This window comes from Chiloscyllium plagiosum, unplaced genomic scaffold (genome assembly GCF_037043375.1).
Source record: "Chiloscyllium plagiosum isolate Xiang-an unplaced genomic scaffold, Cpla_swu_hap1 HiC_scaffold_13, whole genome shotgun sequence".
NCBI classification, from domain to species: domain Eukaryota; kingdom Metazoa; phylum Chordata; class Chondrichthyes; order Orectolobiformes; family Hemiscylliidae; genus Chiloscyllium; species Chiloscyllium plagiosum.
Window position 1 is genome coordinate 31,335,130 of NW_028270151.1, and position 17,516 is coordinate 31,352,645.

General features: G+C 38.7%; 1 protein-coding gene across 5 annotated transcripts in view; it reads right to left on the bottom strand.

The window, feature by feature from the left end:
• Positions 1–1,760: 1,760 nt before the first annotated feature.
• Positions 1,761–17,516, bottom strand: part of LOC122556390 (uncharacterized) — a 40,363-nt gene continuing 24,607 nt past the window's right edge. For 3 of the 5 annotated variants that reach the window (XM_087993466.1, XM_087993464.1, XM_087993465.1), the window contains 4 exons: positions 16,467–16,550; positions 8,141–8,176; positions 7,683–7,733; positions 1,761–4,180 (listed from right to left, as the gene is read on the bottom strand). In XM_087993466.1, the coding sequence (XP_087849592.1) occupies positions 4,070–4,180; positions 7,683–7,733; positions 8,141–8,176; positions 16,467–16,550 (282 nt within the window). In that variant the 3' untranslated portion in view covers positions 1,761–4,069. Of the gene's footprint in view, positions 4,181–7,682; positions 7,734–8,140; positions 8,177–13,555; positions 13,793–16,466; positions 16,551–17,516 lie in introns of all 5 variants that reach the window. The other 2 variants (XR_015759160.1, XM_043703023.2) reach the window with 2 other exon arrangements.

Consider the following 17,516-nt stretch of genomic DNA (forward strand, 5'->3'; position numbering starts at 1 on the left):
GAAATATGCTAATAATTATTCAGTATTCACAATGGTTTCCTTGCCTTGTGTGAAAGGCTTTGGCCACACTGTGCAGAGAGGTTACTTTACACAGTGTGAAGATGCCACGTTTACTTAGATTGTTTACAGTACAACTGCTACGTAAGCACTTACAGTCTGATACTAAAGATGACTGGTGTTGGCTTCCACAGTTGTCTGATATACTTGCAACTCTGAGGATTTGTGGGGTGGGGGGGTGGTGGCCCAACAGGCTCTCACCGACCCTCCAAACAGCATCTCACCCAGACCAATCTCTTCCCTTGAACCCTGCAGTCCCCTTGGCACACTTAAGTGACAAATTTTTGGTGCCACTCAGTGCAGTCATAGAGTCTCATAACATTTGATTCTGACTGTAGACCTAGGGAAATCATTCTACCACACTTAGCGACAAGCTTTCTATTTAGAACTTTTTAGCTCAAGTTAAAACTGTTTGAATGCTTTAACTTTCACTGTTCCTGTTTTTTGTTTTAGAATCATGGAATCTCTATAGTTCTATTTAACTCATCAATTTTGCACCAACTTCGACCCACCTCATCCCTGTAATCCTGCATGAGGTTTTTTACCATGGCTAATCATATTAACTTGCACATCTTTGGACTGTGGGAGGAAACCTATGCTGACACAGGGAAAATGTGCAAACTCCACATCGTCGTTTAAGGCTGGAATCAAACCCACTCTGATACTATGGCAGCAGTGCTAGCCACTGAGCCACCCTGCTGCCTCTCACTGAAAATCTGAACTAGAACTTATCACCTTTGCTCAAAACTGACTGGGCAGAGTCTAATTTCATAAGATTTCTGATCCTAATGTAACTGTATTGTGACAATGGCATGTGACAATAGATTTGAGTGGAAGGATTCCATGGTTGAATGGAATGTTGAATCACTGAACATAATTGTATCTTACAACAATGACAGCAATGCAAAAGTATTTCATTAGCTATAGTTAGGGACATCCAGTAGTTGCAGTAAGTATTATATAAATTCATTTTTCCCCATATTCCTGCAAGATGAGAAATTGCTTATTTTTTTAAGACAGCCATTTCATGTAAATTCATTCTCAAATTTATTTTTCAAAAATGCCTTACCTGAAAACATGTTCCCAATTTTAGAAAAAAAGGTACATACTCAAACTGTGACTTGCTGTTTTTTTTTAAAACAGCAAAATTACAGACTTGACACCAAAAAGCCAGTGTGCATTTATTTTCCCACTTAACTACTCAGAAACCTATTCCTCTTTATCAGATAGCTAACATTAAAATAACATGGCAGAAAGACTAGTCACCTCAGTGCTTTAGTTGCTCAATATCACTTTGCAAGCCAGGAGAGTAGTTGCATATATTCAGGGTGATAATTACAATTTGAGCGTTATTAGCTACCATGAGAGATTATTAACAACTACATCATATTGCACAATGCTGGTTGATGAGAAAGTGGTTTTTTTTGGGAGGATCAGAGATGCCCACCTGGAGATGACATTTAAAACAATTTCACACATTATTGTAAAGATTAAACCATCATTATCAATTTCAGGGAATTTATCATGCAGTAGAAACTGACTGCATGTATCAAGAAAACTCAAAATAATTTTCTTCCATATGTAGGCTACTATTTAAAACAAAATTAATATGCATGTACTTCAAAAATGTATGCATTTTTATGTTAATTCAGATTTAGGGCAACTTAATTGAATCACATGGATAACAGCATTACACAAATACATCTTGGCAATGTGTTCTACTTTATTCTCTTATATACAGTACAATTAATTGGCAAAAACATCTCCCAAAAGGAGCATCACACTGCACACCAAAAGGAAAAGAAAACATTATAGGGAGGACAAAGAAGCCAGTAAGAAAGGGTCAAATCATCCTCAAATACTTTATTATCCAATCTTCATAACACAGAACTAATTACAACAGCTTTCCTTGCAGCAATTAAAAAAAGTCTCCTACTTACAGCTTCTATTATTGCACTAATGTTTATAATTTAACACATCTTTCATCTCCTAATCTGTAAAAGACTTGGTGGGATTCAGGACACAGCACAATATAATGTACTAAGATAGTTCTATCTCAGTACAAAATAGCTGCTATTAATATTTAATTTCATCATTGCACCCTCCTAAAGGGTACTGGACCTATGGTACACTGTTCAACACCATAATGCAGGCTGAGCGCAACTACTTGGTGCCAATGAGGGTTTGAACATTCTAAGTTAAAGTTGCGACAAGGAGCGTGAAACCACAGTACCAAGATAAGGCAGTTTATTTTCAGAATCATAACCAGAACTTCCATCTGCAAGTACCCAGCAGTTAAGATATAGATCAGTTTCTGATTTAAATACTTAGCAAGAGGCACTGGACTATTATAGAAGGAAGTTTTAATGATTTTTCAATTACAGATTTCATTTCAAGTGATTGGGACAATTTACTGTTGCAATGGAATACATATTTTCAAAGCATTGAATATACATATTCTAGGTTTACTCTGGGTTCTGGCAAAGGGCAAAATTTTACAAGATTTAACTATGGGAGAGAAAGAAAATCAAACATAAAATCTGAAATCTATTTGCAGTATTGTTGCAGAACACAGTGTGAGGCTAGCTGTCTACATTTTCCCCAATATTTCAAAATTGAGCACATCTAGAAACATTCTCACCCTCAAATACCCATTTATTTAAAATTTTCTGCACTTAGTTTTAGTTTCCATCGTTTAGTTTTAGAAAGGCAAATTAAAAGTTAACATTGGTCAGACACTAGTTTTCTAGGTTAAAAATCACATGATTTGACCACTGTGAAAAATATTAAATAAAATGGAACTATAAAAGTACAGTAGTGTAACAGTTGTATTATTTATTCTGAGCACAAGCTTAAATCCCACCATTGCTGTTTGCAAATTTTATGTTAAAAAAAGATAGCAGTAAAATGAGTATGAAGGTGTTGGATTGAAGACTTTAAAAAGCCCAGTAATGAACCTGTGGGTCCTTGCCTAATTTTATTTATATATATATATGTGACTGCAATCTCATCCCAACACAAATCACTAGTAGTTCAGGAGATCCACCATTTCAGGCCAATTTAGGGATGGACAACAAATGCCAATCTAGCTAGCAATGTTCACAGTCAAACTAAAAGCGAAAGGTTGGCATTACCCAAGTTTGCAATATCTCAATATGCCTCAATATTTGATGTTTAAAATGAAATAAATTCTACACGGAGCCTAGTTCATTTTTCATTTTCCAGAGATGATATAGCTGAAATAAACTACAAAATAATAATACTTTGTTTAAACAGTAAGGGAAAAAGCTTTTCATCAGTAAAATGCAAGGCAAAAACATGCACCAAGTTAAAGATCAAATTATAACTATGTTACTCCAGAAAATCCATTCCATTGTTTTACTAATAAACTGGAGAAGCACAGCCCATCAAACATGTGAGAAAGAAAACTTGAGAAATAATTTTAAAAATATGCCTTGGGTTAAACAGGTTAAATTTTAGCATTGATGTCCAACTGTGATCATTGCCTCGGCATTCACAGTCCTGTTCCCAGAGTTCCTGTTTTCTTGTTAATGAAAACATCTTCATTTTTAAACATGCTGCAGCTTAACACAATGACCTCATGGTCATTAAACATATGTGGGAAAAGTGAAAATCTCCCCAGTGGATACAAAGAGGGGATTCTCACTTAATAATACCTGGAACAATTTCTACACTAAGACTTCAGTTTCCCCCTTAATGTAAATTTAACCACTTCCTTTACTTGAGAGGTTCTCAAAATATGCAGACAAAAAGGAAGTCTAAATTTTTACTCTACTGCTACATGCAATTTGTCAGCAACAGGCCAGTCGAGCAAAGTTGTGCTTTTATTAAGTCTGAATGTGCTCAGGCCATGCATGCACCTGGAAAGAGGTAAACACTGCAACTGTGTCTTCAGTACTTCCTCCCTGCTTTCTGTACATCATGTAACAGAACTGGCAGACCAATTTCCTGGAATGAAATTTCCTGGGAGGAGTCTTAATCACTTGGCAGCTCACTCCATCAGTTTGCATTCACACAGTTCTCTGTAGATCAGCTTTCTTACTTCAGGCATGTCTTTCTGAGAAAACTGAAATGGTCTTCCTAGAGCCAGGCACTTGCAGTACTAGAAAGGCAATGGAAATATGTCATCAGCACATAAATTCTATATATATAAATATATATATATATATATATAGAGAGAGAGAATTGGAGAGTGGAAATATTGGTAGAAAATGAGAAAACATACCAGCATTTGACATGTTGATTCAACAAAGAACAGAGGAGCCAAGACAGGAAAATAAAATTATATAATCCCTGAGCACATTTGCAGAAACAAATGTATAAATAGTACAGAAGATCATGTGACATCTTTGTTGTGCACACCAAAAACAAGGGATCAACAATACAAATTAACTAATTCCTTTTTTGGTGATGGCTGAAGGCAGAACTTTCACTAGATTACTGGAATAAGTCCCTGTAATTGCTTCTGTAACATGGAACAATAGAAGAGATGTTGATGGCAGTTACACTGCAGTGGTTTGGGACTTTAATCATAATTATGAGACACACAATGCTGCTATGCTGATGATCCAAGCTGAGATGTACCATTTAGGTTTAGTACTTTTAGCCAGGGTAGTTAAATTCTCATCGCATTAGTGTACCTGTCTACAATGAACCTTAACAATTTATTCATTTCATTACAATGAACATTGCCTTAATTCTCGTTTGAACGTGGCAGGTTTGTTTTCAGACGTTTCATCACCATACTAGGTAACATCATCAGTGAACCTCCAGATGAAGCACTGGTGGTATGGCCTGCGTTCTATTTGTGTGTTTAGATTTCCTTGGATTGGTGATGTCACTTCCAGTGGTTTGTATGTGGATGGATGTGTATATGGAGGAAACTCGATTATCCGAATACTAATTATCTGAAAATTGGATTATCCGAAGGAGATCTCAAGGTCCCCCGATAGAAACATTACATCAAAGACAAGTTTCCAACAGTGATCTCTTTTGTTTACAGTGATTAAACAGGCACTGTCTCGAAATGACTGACCTCCTGCTTTCCCTCTCTCCCCACACTTGACCTGGAGTTCTACAGAGGGGTGTACCCTAAACCTGCCCTTCCCAGATAATCTAACATTGCACTGTAGAGGGCAAATGTGGAACCTCAAAAAGTTGTGTGTGTGGCTGTATGTGCACGCTATTTGGAGACTTACCCCACAAAAGCAGTCTTATTGTTGGTGTCCAGTCCGGCTGCCCCGGAGAGGGGGCAGGAGTGTACAGGGTTCAGGGGCAGTGTTGGGGTTGGAGAGTGGGGGGGGCGAGGGCGGTGACTCGCACACTGTAAGCTGCTTTGTTTCCTGAACGGAAGCAGACTTTAAAAACTCCGAGCACCAGAGGAAAGGCATTTAATCAATTAACCGAACGAAATAGTGCCTGTCCATTTCGTTCGGACAATCGAGGTTCCCCTGTACACCTATACAGTGTATTCAAAAAGAATGAGTACCCAATGAACACAGTCCGCCGATTTCTTAGTAACAAACACAAACAAGCAGAGAAAACACGTCCAGAAACCCTAGCCACTCGCCTCCTACAAAGACATCTCAGAAATGACTGCCAGACTACTCAGACCCCTTGGCATCATGGTAGCTCACAAACCCACCAACACACTAAAACAGCAGCTAATGAATTTGAAAGACCCTATACAGACAACAAGCAAAACTAATGTCATTTACAAAATATCTTACAAGAACTGTAACTAACACTACATTGGACAAACAGGCAGAAAACTAGCCACAAAAAGCCATTACCCACTCTCAGTAGTATCCTTACATACAGATGAGGAAGGATACCAAGCCAAATAGAGACACACTCGAGAATTCCTAGAAGCTTGGCATTCCAACTGGAACTCTCATCAACAAATTGACTTGGATCCTATTTACCACCCCTGAGAAAAAGAACAGGAAATGACATCACCAACCTAATGAAACCTAAACAGAAATAGAAAGCAGGCCATACCACCAGTGCTTCATCTGGAGGCTCACTGATGATGTTACACAGTATGGTGACGAAACTTCTGAAAATGAACCTCCCAGCTCAGCGAGCAAACCTACTTCCAAAACCTCCATCTGAGTTACAAATCTTCTCAAAACTAGCTATTTCCACAAGCTTAGATGTTCCAGGCAGGCCAACACAAGTTTGTACTTCAGTCTTTCTTGAAGATTATTTCCCCCAAATTAAAAGCTCTAATAACAACCTCATGAATCTAGAAAGGCAAATCAATTCTAAGCAGTTCCTGATCTATGGCTAAGATCCTCAAAACTGATTCACCACAATGCAGCCTGACAGCTACCTGCTATCAATAACACAATCAACACAAGTCAGGTTTGCTACAGAAGGTTGAAATTAAAGGTAAATTCTCTGGTCTTTCACTGAAGCCACTTGTTTCGCATGACCAGTTTCTCGTGATATTTTAGTTGTCTTGGCAATCTCAACAATAGCCTGAATGCTTTTCGTTACTTGGTCACTTCAGGGATGTAACTAGGTCAAATATCTGACTCTGCTCTTTAACAATAAAGATTAGAAAAAAGACAAATCAAATATTACTTAATGTTGTTTCACAGCAAACAGAAATACTGGAGAGAAACAGTAATATTTAAACAACTCTTTCCAGAAAATCGTGTCAAAGTGTTGAGATTCTAACTAATTTACAATAATGTACCTTTTAAGATGGTGCTATAAGAAGTGAAGTTGAAATAGATTTTAAAAGCTATAAATTTATGGTTTATGGAAGCATATATTATAGTAGGATTACAGTAATATCTTCCTATTTCAGAACTATGGTGATCCTTTGGCATCAAACTATGGCTTCAAAGTTACAAAGGATAGATTGAGTCCAGGTTTCCATGCTTGCATGGGAAAAAAAAATAACCAACTGTTTTATGTTAATTAGTATAAACATCATGCAGACCTGTTGCATCTGAAAATAAGACAGATAGCTTTGCAATATTTCAAAACAGATCCTTTCAGATGCTTATATTTTCAACATTTTGTTTCAGCAATATCTGATTTTAAAACAACTGCGGCTTCCCCATTATTTTGACCACAAAACAGCATTAAGACATTTTTTAATGTAACAAAGCTGCACAATCAATTTTGTAGCATTAACTTAGCCTGCAATTTATTAATTTTAGACTCTCTCAACTGCTTCTCTAATAAAAGCACTTCAAATGAAATACTGTGAGTGAAGTGTTGAGATTTATCAGAGCTTTGACATGGCAATATATAAATGAAAGGTTTATCCACTTTGCTTCCAGTGAAGGTGGTAACCATTTCTGGGTTACAGTTTTATTTGGACTAGTAGCCATTTCAAACCTCATACTTTTTTTTTAAAAGTTCATTTGAAATCCCTACATATGTATTGAAAAACGAAGAGAAAATTCTTCTCCCCATGATCCTGGATAATCCATTTGTGACTTTTCTGCTTTTATAAAGCGGTTTCAATCCTTGCTAGCTTGGAACCATTCTTAGCCTTCACATGGTTTTGAACATTTTACGAGTGATCTTGCTTCGCAACCACTTTTCACAACCAAATCCTAAAAGAAAACGGGAAATTACCATACCTGAAGAACGAACACACCACAGTCACTATCATTTTTCTGTTGAGGAATACACTATGGGAGAGAATAACACAGACATTAATTACAATATATTAGTAGTTCATTTACTAACTTAGTCATTTTAAATGTATTTTGCTTTAATAACCCTCAACTTAGCTTGGGGAGAAAGCAGAGCATAAGCCTGCGAAGAAATGCACCAGGAATAGAGAGAATATGGACAGTGGGTGGGACTTGTGGCCCACCTTTACTTGGGAGAAACAGCAGACCTGCAATTAAACACACCGGGGCAGAGATATATGAACAGAGCACAGGGGTCAGGTCCATTCCTTACCTGGGAGAGACAGTAGTCAGCATACTGGCAAGGAAATGCAAAGAGCACACAGCACTGGGCGAGCCTGCACAGGACATAACTGCAAGGAAATGCACAGGGGACAAAGCATTGGATTAAGGCATACACTTACCTGAGAGAGTATGCAGAGGGATGCTTCGAGTGTCTTCTAAAATACCAGGTTTGAAAAAAAATCAAAAGACTGACATCACAGCAAAGCCATAAGCTAGGGTGAGAAGTATCTGTTTGCGAAGAGCTTATATTCATTGGACTGGATTGCAGAGTAATTTTATTTTTTGCTTTCAATTTCGGATGAAGGTAAAAAGTCTGAAAGTACACTTTCAGGCATAGCAGGACAGTTCAGCTGTGTGGAATACTGTGCTGTGCTACGTGGGAAGTTGTGGATTCTTCATGTGGAAGGAATTGTCCATCTGCAAAATCTTGAACTCTGGGCTCAGAACTTGAGTGGCACTGAAGTCACTATGCCACTCCCACATAGCTGTGAACCATGTGGATAGTATGTTTAATCAAGTGGTCATACTGTAGATTAAGCAGAGGGGGAATGCATGATTTCCAGGCAGTCTAGAAAGACCACAGAGGCAGGGCAAAAGTCCTGAATCTCTCTCACTCACGAACTGATTTTCCATTTTGGATACTGATGATGGCAATAACTCATAAGAATAATGCAGTGGAAGACAAGCTTTTGGCACTGCAAATAGCTGAGGCACACAGGTGTGAGTGGAGGAAGAAGAATGCTGGATAACTTTACAGTTGGGGACCAGACAGGCTGTTTAGTGGCTGTAGACATGTCTACAGAATGGTACATCACTGCCCTGATGCCAGGGTCTGGTATGTCATAGTGTAGCTGCAGGATTTTCTTTTGGGGAAGGGAGATAAGCCAGAGATTGTGCTGTACCTTTGCACCAATGACATAGGCAGAAAGAGGGATAAAGTCCTGAAATTAAAATTTTTTGTTAAAATTTAGGGAGCTAAGCAAAAGACAGAAAACCAAGACCTCAGGATTGCTCTCAGTACTAAATGCTAGCCAGCATAGAAGTAAAAAACTTGAGTAAATGTTGGGTGGAGTGGTGCAGGAGAAAGGACTTTAGAATTCTGGGGACTGAGTCTGTTCTGAGGCAGGTAGAACCTGTACAATGAGGATTACTTTATCAGGACTGGGACTAATATCCTCCTAGAGACTTGTATTAGTACTTTTGCTGATGGGCTTAAACCAGTTTCTCAGGGCAACAGAAATTTAAGAAGGATTTCAGATAGAAAAGCCAGTTATGAGAAGAAGAAAAGCTGTAACTGAATGTGGAAAAGCTGGTACAGATCAGTGTTTGATATATGGCAATCTCTGTGATGTCAATTCAATGACTAATGCCAGTGATGTCAAGGCTGAAGGTTAGGTTCTCTCTTGTTGGAGAATGTAATTACCTGGCTGCTGTGCAGCATGAATGTTACTTGCCATTTATCAGCCCAAACCTGGATGTTGTCCGAGTAGTGCTGCATATGCAGAGTGACAGCTACAGATAGTGACATTCTGTAATGATATCCTAGGGCTATGATGATTGACCTGAAAAATGTGTTGCTGGAAAAGTGCAGCAGGTCAAGCAGCATCAAAGGAGCAGGAGAATTGATGTTTCGGGCATAAGCCCTTCTTCAGGAACTTCGATTCTCCTGCTTTGATGCTGCCGGACCTGCTGCGCTTTTCCAGCAACACATTTTTCAGCTCTGATCTCCAGCATCTGCAGTCCGCACTTTCTCCTATGATTGACCTCAACAACCATTACCACCATTTGCACACATTGGATGATCAGTGAATTCATGGCGCTACATGTTAAGGGGTATTATTACATTAGCTACAGAGTGTTCAAGAGGGACTGATTATTATGGGATATTTGCATTTTGGAGGAGTGGCCTAAAAGGAAGTAAAAGGTGTAGAATCTGTTTGATGGAGCTAAAGAACAGCAAGGGGCAGCAAGTGTTGGTCAAAGAGATTTATAAGTCTGCAAACCATAGTGGCAACGTACGTGCAGGATTAGTTGGGAAATTAACATTTCATAATTAATTTAGCTATTATTACACAAAGTACATTGATTACTACAATATTCTGCTTAACTGTATCTAAACTAATTAGAAAAGACTCTCACTTCACCTAGGACAATTGGGACGCAATAACAATTGATTGTTGCAGGCTGGAAACAGTTAATAAGCAGCAGCTTTTAGCAATAAAGTTGCGCACCAAGTTTGAAATGAAAGTTAACCCGCTGTCCAATTGGGAGCTGAAGACCCAAGACCAAGTACCAACCTACACTCAAGTTGAACTGGAAAGCAACAGCCATAGTATGCCCATAGTATTATTCATAACTGAAATAACGTTTCCTGAGTTACTGCAAGCCCTTCTCTTTTTGCCTCATTGGTTACAGTTTTATATGAGCAAATAAACCTTGGAATGAGAATTTAAATTGTAATTTAAAACAGAAAAAGGGCACAGTACAAATCAGAAAATTAGGTGTTTGCATGTAGCAAGGGAATGGATGACTTCAACCTACATACAGACTGGGTAATTCTAATGAAAACCAATGATATGGAGGAAGAATTCATGGAATGTATTGGACATGGTTTCTCAACACTGAGGAATACTAACTAGGGAAAGATTACTGTAGATCTAGTAATCAGCAATGTGAAAGGGCTAATTAATAATATTGATATATGGTAGAATTTTCCATTAAGCTTGAAAAAGATATAGTTCAATGTGAAATAAGGATCTTCAATTGAAAGGCAACAATGAAGGCACGAGGAAGAAGTTAGCTGTGTTGAATTTGAAAAATACAACGGTTTGACGGTTGATACGCAATTTAAAGAATTAATGCTTAGTTTTCAAAACAAAACATTCCATTAAGATTATAGGATGTGGGAACAGAAATTGGCTATTCAGCTCAGGTCTGTGCGGCCATTTAGTGAGTTCATGACTGAATTGATGATCCTCAACATCATTTTCCCTGCCTTTTCTCCATAACCCTTTTAATTAAAAAAAAATCTATCACATATATATTTGAATATATTTAACAACGTAGCCTTGACAGCTGTTTGTGGTAATAAATTCTACAGAATCGACATCACCTTCAGATAAAATTCCTCTTCATCTGTATCTTTATTCTGAGAGAAAGATACAGAGAGAGAGCGCGAGAGAGAGAGAGAGAGAGAGACACAGAGTGAGAGAGAGATACAGAGAGAGGGGGAGAGAGACAGAGAGAGATACAGGGGGAGACAGAGAGAGAGAGACAGAGAGAGAGAGACAGAGAGAGAGAGACAGAGAGAGAGACAGAGAGAGAGACAGAGAGAGAGACAGAGAGAGAGACAGAGAGAGAGACAGAGAGAGAGACAGAGAGAGAGACAGAGAGAGAGACAGAGAGAGAGACCATTCTACAGACCTTATAGACTGCTCCACTGTCAACTCTAACTAGTCAGATCTTATGTATTATTTGATTTTGAATCACAACCCTGAAAAGAACGCATGTTTAATTCAAGACTAATGAATCAGTTTAAATGCAACCTTATGGTAACATCTCCGCCTCAGGTACAGAATGATTCGGTGCCTAAATCAAAAGCAGGAATCTGCTCCGAGCTTAAAAATTATTCTAAACCTAACAATTGCATCCATTGCGCAAGCTGTGCAAGGGTACCTTATGAACTCTTGCAACTAGCTCAGACTGGTACCTCTGTATGATAGGAACTTATCTCGCCAGCAGACGCCTAACTCGGCTGGATTTGTTTTTCCCTCCTGATGAATGGTTCAGGACCTGTAGGAGCGATCAGTCAAGCACACACAGACCTGTCAATTAATTTCTCTTCCTTACAAATTATTGTCTTTCACTGTTATCCATCTAATTAAGAACATGCAGTATTTTTCAAGCTTTTTGTATAAAGGAAGCCACTTTGATAGCCATTGTGTCAGTATAGCAGAGTAGCCTGCCAGGGCTCTTAAACAGCTGATATCTTACTCTCCTGGATTATGAGAACCTAGTTAGTTTGGCTTATAGGTATCAGTGTTATGTTGTAACAGTGATGCTATTAGTAAATAAAGGGGATGACTAAAATTAAACTAAACTGTAAGAGGCTTTTATTCCAGACTACCAAAGAGTACGATCTCTGGGACGAACCAAGAGAGGCTTACAGGTCTGAGTCCACAAGGGATTCCCTGGGTCGTCTCAAATCTGGACTTTAACAGGACAGTACCTCCACACCTTCATAACAGATTATATCCCTGGGCCTAGATTCTCCCACAAGGGGAAATATTCGTTCTGCATCCATCACATCAAAACCAATAAGAATCTTGTACATCTCAATAAGGTTGCCTCTCATTTTCACAAATTCCATTAAGTACAGACCCAATCCACTCAATTTCTCATTAATCAATCCTTCATCAGGGGCAGCACAATGGCTCAGTGGTTAGCAGTGTTGCCTCAAGCACCAGGGTTCAATTCCCGCCGCTGGCGACTGTCTGCGTGGAGTTGGCACATTCACCTTGCGTCTGCGTGGGTTTCCTCTGGGTGTTCTGGTTTCCTCCCACAATCCAAAGACGTGCAGGTCAGGTGAATTGGCCATGCTAAATCGCCCATAGTGTTAAGTGCGTTAGTCAGGCGTAAGTATAGGGTAGGGGAATGGGTTTGGGTTGGTAACCCTTCGGAGGGTTGGTGTGGACTTGTTGGGCTGAAGGGCCTGTTTCCATACTGTAGGGAATCTAATCTTATCTAAAGATACCCAAGATCAGCTTAGTGAATCTCTAGAGTGTCTCTAATGCCAAAATATCTTTTCTTTGAAAGACACCCAAAATTGTAGCTGTTGTCCAACTAATGCCCTGTATAGTTTTAGTAAGCCTTCTCAAGGATTCTAGCTTTTTGTGATTATGAACGGGGACTTCCAAATCCCCCTGTGCTGTAGATTTCTGCAGACTCTCTCCTTTTAAATCATATTAATTTTCTCTATTCTTCCTGCCAAATTACATAATGTCATATCTTCTCATATTATATTCCACCTACTGATTGTTTTGCCTACTCACTTAACCTGTCTGCGTCCTTTTGCAGATTGTGTGTGTTATTTGCCAACTTGGCTACAATACATTTACTTTTTTCATTAGTCATTAATGTAACTTGTAAATAATAGTGGCTCCAGCACCAATCCCTCTAGCACTCCATAAAGTTGTGATCCGAGAAATACCTCCTTTATTCCAACTGTTTATTAACTAGTCAATCCTCTAGCCATGTTAATATATCTCCAACACCATGGGATCTTATCATATTAAATATCCTAATATGCAGTGCTTGATCAAACACTTTCTGAAAATTCAAATACTTTACATCCACTGCTTCCCCTTTATCCTGTTTGTTATTTCCTCAAAAGAATTCTAATCAATTTGTTTGGCATAATTTTTCCCTTCATGAAGCCATGTCCCTTCTGTTTGATCCTATTATGTATTTCTAAATGCTGTTAACATATCACTCTAACATTTTCCCTAAAACAGACATAACTGGTCTATAGTTACCTGGTTCTCATCGCCTTCCCTTCATAAATAAAGTTGCAACATTGGCAGTTTTCCAGTCCTTGGGAATATTTCCAGAATCTAAGGATTCTTGGAAGATGGTCAGCAGTTAGTTAAAATGTCCATCAGGAAAAACAAGAGAGTGTCATGATTGACGTGGGAAGTTAAAGGTAGTATTAGATCAAAGGAAGAAGCTTAAAAAAGATTAGAAAAAGTTTAAGCCTGAAAACTGGGAGAATTCTAGAAGGCAAAGAGGACCAAGAAATTTGAAATTAGAATTTATTATAAAGGATGTGACACAGTATATTTAGAATATAATTGTCTGATTGGGCAGAGTCAATATGGATTTATGAGAGGGGAAAACAAACTGATTTAACAAATTGACAAACTGATCCAATTTTTTAAAATATGTCACCAGGGTGGACATGGGGGAGCCTAGTGGATTGGTCCATTTTCATCTTCAGAATACTTTTCATAAAGACCCTCACAAGATTAGTAATCCTATGCACTTTAATTTTGCTTATGTGTATTTTACAAGCATGGATTAAGGATTAGATAACAGGCAGAAAGCAGACAGCAGGAATAAATGGGTCATTCTTAGGTCAGCAGGCTATGACCAGTGGGGTAATGCAAGGATCATTGCTTGGCCTCAGTTTTTCACAATCAGTATCAAAAATCTGGATGTGGAAGCCAATTGTAATGTTTCCAAGTCTTCAGGTGATATAAAACTTGGTAGATGGCAAGTTGTGAGGGGCATACAAAGAGGGTTGAAGGTGATTTAGGTAGGCTGAATGAGGAGGTTGGAGCATGGCAGATAGAAAATAATGTAAATGGTGAGCAGTTATCCACTTTGTGTCTTCTATCAAAGGTAAAGAGTACTAGCACGTTTTGAAAAGATTTGTAGCTCAGGTTGAGATTCTGGATGTAGGTTTGCTCGCTGAGCTGGAAGGTTCGTTTTCAGACGTTTTGTCACCATACTAGGTAACAACTTCAGTGAGCCCATGGACAAAGCACTGCTGATAGTTCCTGCTTTCTAATCATATCTTTGGGTTGATGTCATTTCCTGTTTTTTTTCTCAGGGGGTAGCAAATGGAGTCTAAGTCAATGTGTTTGTTGTCTGCTTGTTTGGGTTTGTTGCTGAGAAATCTGCAGACTGTGTTCATTGGGTACCTGTCTTTTTGAATACACTGTATAGGAATACTTAAACAGTGTATTAAAAAAGAATGGGTACCAAATGAACACAGTCCGCCGATTTCTCAGCAACAAACACGCCCAGAAACCCTAGCCACTCTCCTGTATATCAAAGACATCTTGGAAATGACTGCAACTCTAGTCAGACCCCTTGGCATCATGGTAGCCCACCAACACACTCAAACAACAGCTAATGAACTTGAAAGACCCTATACAGACAACAAGCAAAACTAATGTCATTTACAAAATACAGTGCAAGAACTGTAACAAACAGGCAGAAAACTAGCCATCAGGATGCATGAACACCAACTAGCCACAAAACAACATGACCCTCTCTCACTAGTATCCTTACATACAGATGAAGAAGGACACCACTTCGACTGGGACAACACATCCATCCTAGGACAAGCTAAACAGAGACACGCACGAGAATTCCTAGAAGCATGGCATGCCAACCGGAACTCTATCAACAAAAACATTGACTTGGACCCCATTTACCACCCCCTGAGAAAAAGAACAGGAAATGACAACACCAACCTAAATAAACCCAAACATATAAATAGAAAGCAGGAAACATCAGCAGTGCTTTGTCCAGAGGCTCACTGAAGATGTTACCTAGTATGGTGACAAAACGTCTGAAAAAGAACCTTACAGCTCAGCTAGCAAATCTACATTCAGGTAAAGATTACTTTTTAAATGGCGAAAGATTTGAAGTGGAGATGCCCAAAAGGATCTAGGTGTCCTTGTTCATAAGTCATTGAAAGCTAATATGCAGGTGCAGCAAGCAATTCAGAAAGCAAACATGTTAGCTTTCATTAAACAGGATTTCAGTACAATAGGAAAGAAGTCTTGCTTTAATTGTATAGAATATTGCTGAGACTGTACCTGGATTGTTATGTACACTTCTGGTTCCTTGCCCAAGGAAGGATATACTGTAATTGTAATTGAGGGAATGTATCGAATGGTTGGACTGTCCTATGAGGAGACTGGGCCCATATTCTCTGAAGTTCATAAGAATAAGGGGCAATTGCATAGACATTTACAAAATTCTTAAAAATAGACAGTGTATAAACATGAAGGATCAGAACTAGGGACGGTCTCAGAATAAAAGGCAAGCCTTTAGGACAGAGATGAGGAGAAACCTCTTAACTCAGAGGGTGATGAAGCTTTGTAATTCTCTTCCACAGAGCGCTGTGGAAGCTCAGTCATTATACAAAGTTCAAGACAAAGAGAGACAGATAGCTACTAATGGCAACAAGGGGAAATGGGGATAGTGTTGAATATAGATGATCAACCAGGATCTAGAATTGTAGTGAAGGCTCTAGGGGCTGAATAGCATACTCCTATGTGCCTAACCCATACTCCAAATTTCTGCTGTAGACTACCATTATACCCATGGGAAGGTAGGATATCACAGTCAACTCAAACCTTGTCTTCAAATCACATCCACATATAAGCACTGCTCAGCCAGATTTATAAATCAACAATGTTCTCACTTGAAATTAACTGCAATAACATCATCAACTCTACTGAGATCAGCACAAGAACTAAACATATGCGCAATCTGTTTTAGTGGAGGGTACTGGAGGAAGTCAACTTGTTTATATGAACATATTACAAAGCTGCAGTTTACAATCTTCATATGAACGAGGGTATGCAAAGTGTGTGCTAATCGGAAGTTTGCTATAAATTGAACTTTAAAGGAGGTGAGTTCAAACTTTACCGTCGTGGCAAATGCTTTCCACCCTTCCAGGAATGCAGGACGATTCCTCTCACCAGCTTCTGTCTTCAAATATTTCAGAATGTTCTGTGAACCAAGAAAGTTAGGTAAATCATGGACAGCAAGACTTTTTAAAAAAAAAGTACTATTTTGAAGCTGCTTCTGGCTATTGTGCTGAGAATCAAAGACTCAAACTCAGGCCAATCAGCCCCCTCCCTGTTCAACAGTGTTAATTCCTTCCTGAAGGGGTTTGCTTTTGGCTGGGATATATTTCCACACCTGCAAGAGTCATTCTCCAGCACCTTACCCCAGTTAGCTGCATGAAGATGGAAGCCAAGTTCAATTCTGTGTGGGTCAAGATATTTACCAAGATTCTGAATATTAATGCAAGACTCAGATTGAATTCAAAACATTAATGCTATTCTCCCTAGATGTTGCTGGACCCAAGTTTCTCCAGCATTATGGCTTGGCTTTGCACCAACCTTAAGAGTTTAATTTTTGCAAACCACAGCAGTACCTACAGTATTCCTTGAAACTAAATATTTCAAGAACAATTTCACTATGGACATACGTAATTTCAAAGATAAGCAATTTTAACTAAATTATAACATGGTGTAGCTGTGCCATAATGAGGAATCTCACTATATTAAAGGAAGGAGATACCTAGTTTGTGTCCAGGATTCCTTAAATAACAAACTGCTAGCCTGGGCCAAGCCATCATGGAAACTGGCATATTAAACTTAAGTGGTTGCAAAGAGACAGGAAGATTACAATAAATATTTGCTTGACAATAATTACACTCTAAAGCTGTCCTTGCTCATAGCTGCAACATAGAGAAACAATATAGTGTCTGCCCACCTTTTACCTATGAAGTGAAAGCACTTACAGTAAGTGAATAACACACTTAAATAAAAATCACCAAGCATTTTGAACAGAAGTACAGAATTCTGTACAATAATTGCAAACACAAGTATTCAGGGAACAACAATTTTCCTTGTTGTCAAGGAATTTCCTCCAAATACATTTCAAAATTCTGAGTAGCTTTGTTGAGGA